This window comes from Carex rostrata, chromosome 11 (assembly GCF_964058835.1).
Source record: "Carex rostrata chromosome 11, lpCarRost1.2, whole genome shotgun sequence".
NCBI classification, from domain to species: domain Eukaryota; kingdom Viridiplantae; phylum Streptophyta; class Magnoliopsida; order Poales; family Cyperaceae; genus Carex; species Carex rostrata.
The window spans coordinates 2,353,727-2,356,424 of NC_135928.1; the positions used below are offsets into that span (position 1 = coordinate 2,353,727).

The 2,698-nt window shown below is 32.8% G+C and overlaps 1 protein-coding gene across 1 annotated transcript; it reads left to right on the forward strand.

The window, feature by feature from the left end:
* The first annotated feature begins 1,265 nt into the window (after window positions 1-1,265).
* Window positions 1,266-2,495, forward strand: LOC144562225 (uncharacterized). The gene is made up of 3 exons (XM_078311408.1): window positions 1,266-1,369; window positions 1,565-1,640; window positions 1,749-2,495. Exons 1-3 carry the CDS (start codon window positions 1,343-1,345, stop codon window positions 2,357-2,359), a joined length of 714 nt encoding a protein of 237 aa, XP_078167534.1. The 5' UTR covers window positions 1,266-1,342; the 3' UTR covers window positions 2,360-2,495.
* Window positions 2,496-2,698: the final 203 nt, after the last annotated feature.

Below are 2,698 nucleotides of genomic sequence, written 5' to 3' on the forward strand. Positions count from 1 at the left end.
AAATGATGGAATATATTATGTTAGCTAGTATTATATACACATATTCATACATTAATTATCAAGTAAGTACTTGTATTATTAATCATAAATTGAGTTTAACTGAATTAAAGTTCAGTTTATTTGTTCGATTATAATTCGATTGATAGGATTATTTGAGGCTTATATATTGCATAAAGATGAGTCTTCCATACATCCAAAAATATGCACGGTCATTATTGATTTGATTGAATATCGTAATAACATGTCAGAATTAAGATTTCCAAATAGAAAATATTCACTTCTCTCATTCTATCTCTAACATACTAACATTTGTTACTAAGAAATATAACTGGTTATTCTTAATTTTCAAATACTGTGCTTGTTTTATCGGATGCCAAATTTTTAATATATTTTATTTATTTATATATGGTGTATTGGAGCAAATCTCTTATATAAACATAATAAAAATTTGATTGAACTAAGAGTAGACAGCTAAAATAGTTATAACTGCTAGACAATGCTTCCATACAGAAATATTATTGAATTTCTTTATTATTATTTTAGATATATAAAGAATTACTATCTTCAGATGATTTAGAACTTTAAGATTAAGTAATTTTCTACCCATCTAAAACAATAATAAAAAAAATATAAAAAATATAAATTCGGTTTCAAAGTGCATTTTTACATGAAGTTCATGTTGAGTAGTTTGTATTTACTATTTGAACCGTGAAAATAAACAAATGAATCAATAACACGAACTAATATAGACATTGAAAATATCATGGTCTCACGCTTCTTTTATTGACGTGGGTAATGAGTAATGACTATGCCAATTAAGGATTATATTATGTAAATAGTGATGTTATAAATTTGGGGATATTAATTTGGTGGTATAATGAACATGCATTGCAACATCAATTTCCAAATTTATTTTCTATTGTTCGTAATAGATTTATCTCTGTGGCAGATGTCTTTGCATCATCCCCTTTATAAATGTCTTTCCAAAGACAATTAACAGGTATCTATAGAATTGAATGGCTGACTCTATTACAAAAATTTCAATGAAATCGGTGGTACTACCACTACTTTTCAAGAAAAATTGGTGGGGACTTGATTGCAATATGAACGACAAGAGGGCATTTTTGCAACTTCAAGGCAAGTTCCAATTCTCCTTCTTCTTCTTCTTCCAAATTTCCAATTTAATAAAGCAGAGATATTCCCAAAATGGCCCCACCATATTTTGGGTATATAAGATCAAGTAGAGAAACCAGCTGATGCATACATACCTTGTCTATAACAGTAGTCCACTTTTGACTAGAGACTATCTCTCTCTCTCTCTAGTCTCTACCTAGTTCAAACTATGGCCAAAGCTGAAGAGGAACTCCAGGTATAACATCTCTCTCTGTACCAGTCATTAACAGACCTGCACTAGCTATGTACCAGTACCAGTGTACCACTGTGTTGAACTATAATGGTGCCATATGTACATTCTGGTACCACCAATAGAGATAAAAGAGTACCAGGCGTGATGCACTTCTCTCTGTCTCTCTCCCTCTAACTCAAAATTTCACATTCTGTGCAGAGTGTTGACCTCAGGGTGAATGTAAATTGCTGTGATGGATGCAAGAGAAAGGTGAAGAAAGCATTAGATATCAAAGGTACTCTTTTCATATCCTTTTGTGTGTTTCTGGCAGTGTTTCTGGCTGTGCCTCTAACAAAATATTGATACTCCGTTTTCTAAAATTAATTTCTTACATGTTTTTCAGGTGTTTTGAGAACAGAGATACACCAATCTCTTCCAAAGGTCACTGTAATTGGTAATTTTGATGTTCGGATTATACTAAAGAGACTCGCAAAAGTCAGAAAGACAGCCGAAATAATCCCAGCTGAAGAAACCAAGAAACCGCAAAAAGAAGAAACCACGAAATCACATGACACGAGCGAAAAAGAAAAAACTAAAGACGAAAAATCCCCCAAGGAGAAATCAAAACTGAAAGATCCCGAAAAAAGAAAAGAGACCAAGAATGGCGATAAAGATGATAAGAAACCAAAGAACAAGGAGGATAGCAAAGAAGCAAAGGAGAATAACAATGGAGACAGCATCTGTTCCCCAATAGTTACGGCTATTCCGAATTACACGATTAATCCAAGCATAGTTAATTCAAATGCTCCACCTATGTATTACCAAATGGTGCCAATGCCTTTACACTCCATGAATAACCCTTATTCCATGCCTATTCCATATGGATACAGAGAGAATGGCTATTACGAAGCACCATTGAACCGGCATATTCCTCCTCCACCGGTTCATTCTCAGGCAACGGTATTTACTGAGTACTTCAATGAGGATAACACGGCCAGTTGTCATGTGATGTGAAAATCACATTTTATTCACTTCTTAAACTTCAAATTTTGATTAATTTTTGCTATTTATGGAAAACATGTCGAATGGTTTACCTGTTCCGTATAATTTGTTGTAAATCATGGTAGAAATGAACGATTATTTTTTTTAACCCGAGCTCAATATTTATTTTGCTTCCTGGAAGTGTAAATTCATCATGACTTAATTCTCTATACAAAAAATCAAGAAGTATTAACTTAATAGTTTTATTTTACAGCTTAGATTCCCATAATTTCAGAAAGGCCCAATAAAGATATTTTAAGTGTCCTTTTACTTCGAATCCAAATCTGCTGTAATCCCGGAAGAGATTACGGG

What these genes read in the sequence shown, in the direction of transcription:
- LOC144562225 (XM_078311408.1), top strand. Translation starts at nt 1,343, where the DNA reads ATGGCCAAAGCTGAAGAGGAACTCCAG. An exon ending in AAGCTGAAGAGGAACTCCAG is followed by an intron (nt 1,370 to 1,564) that starts GTATAACATCTC and finishes CATTCTGTGCAG; the next exon opens with AGTGTTGACCTCAGGGTGAA. An exon ending in GAAAGCATTAGATATCAAAG is followed by an intron (nt 1,641 to 1,748) that starts GTACTCTTTTCA and finishes CATGTTTTTCAG; the next exon opens with GTGTTTTGAGAACAGAGATA.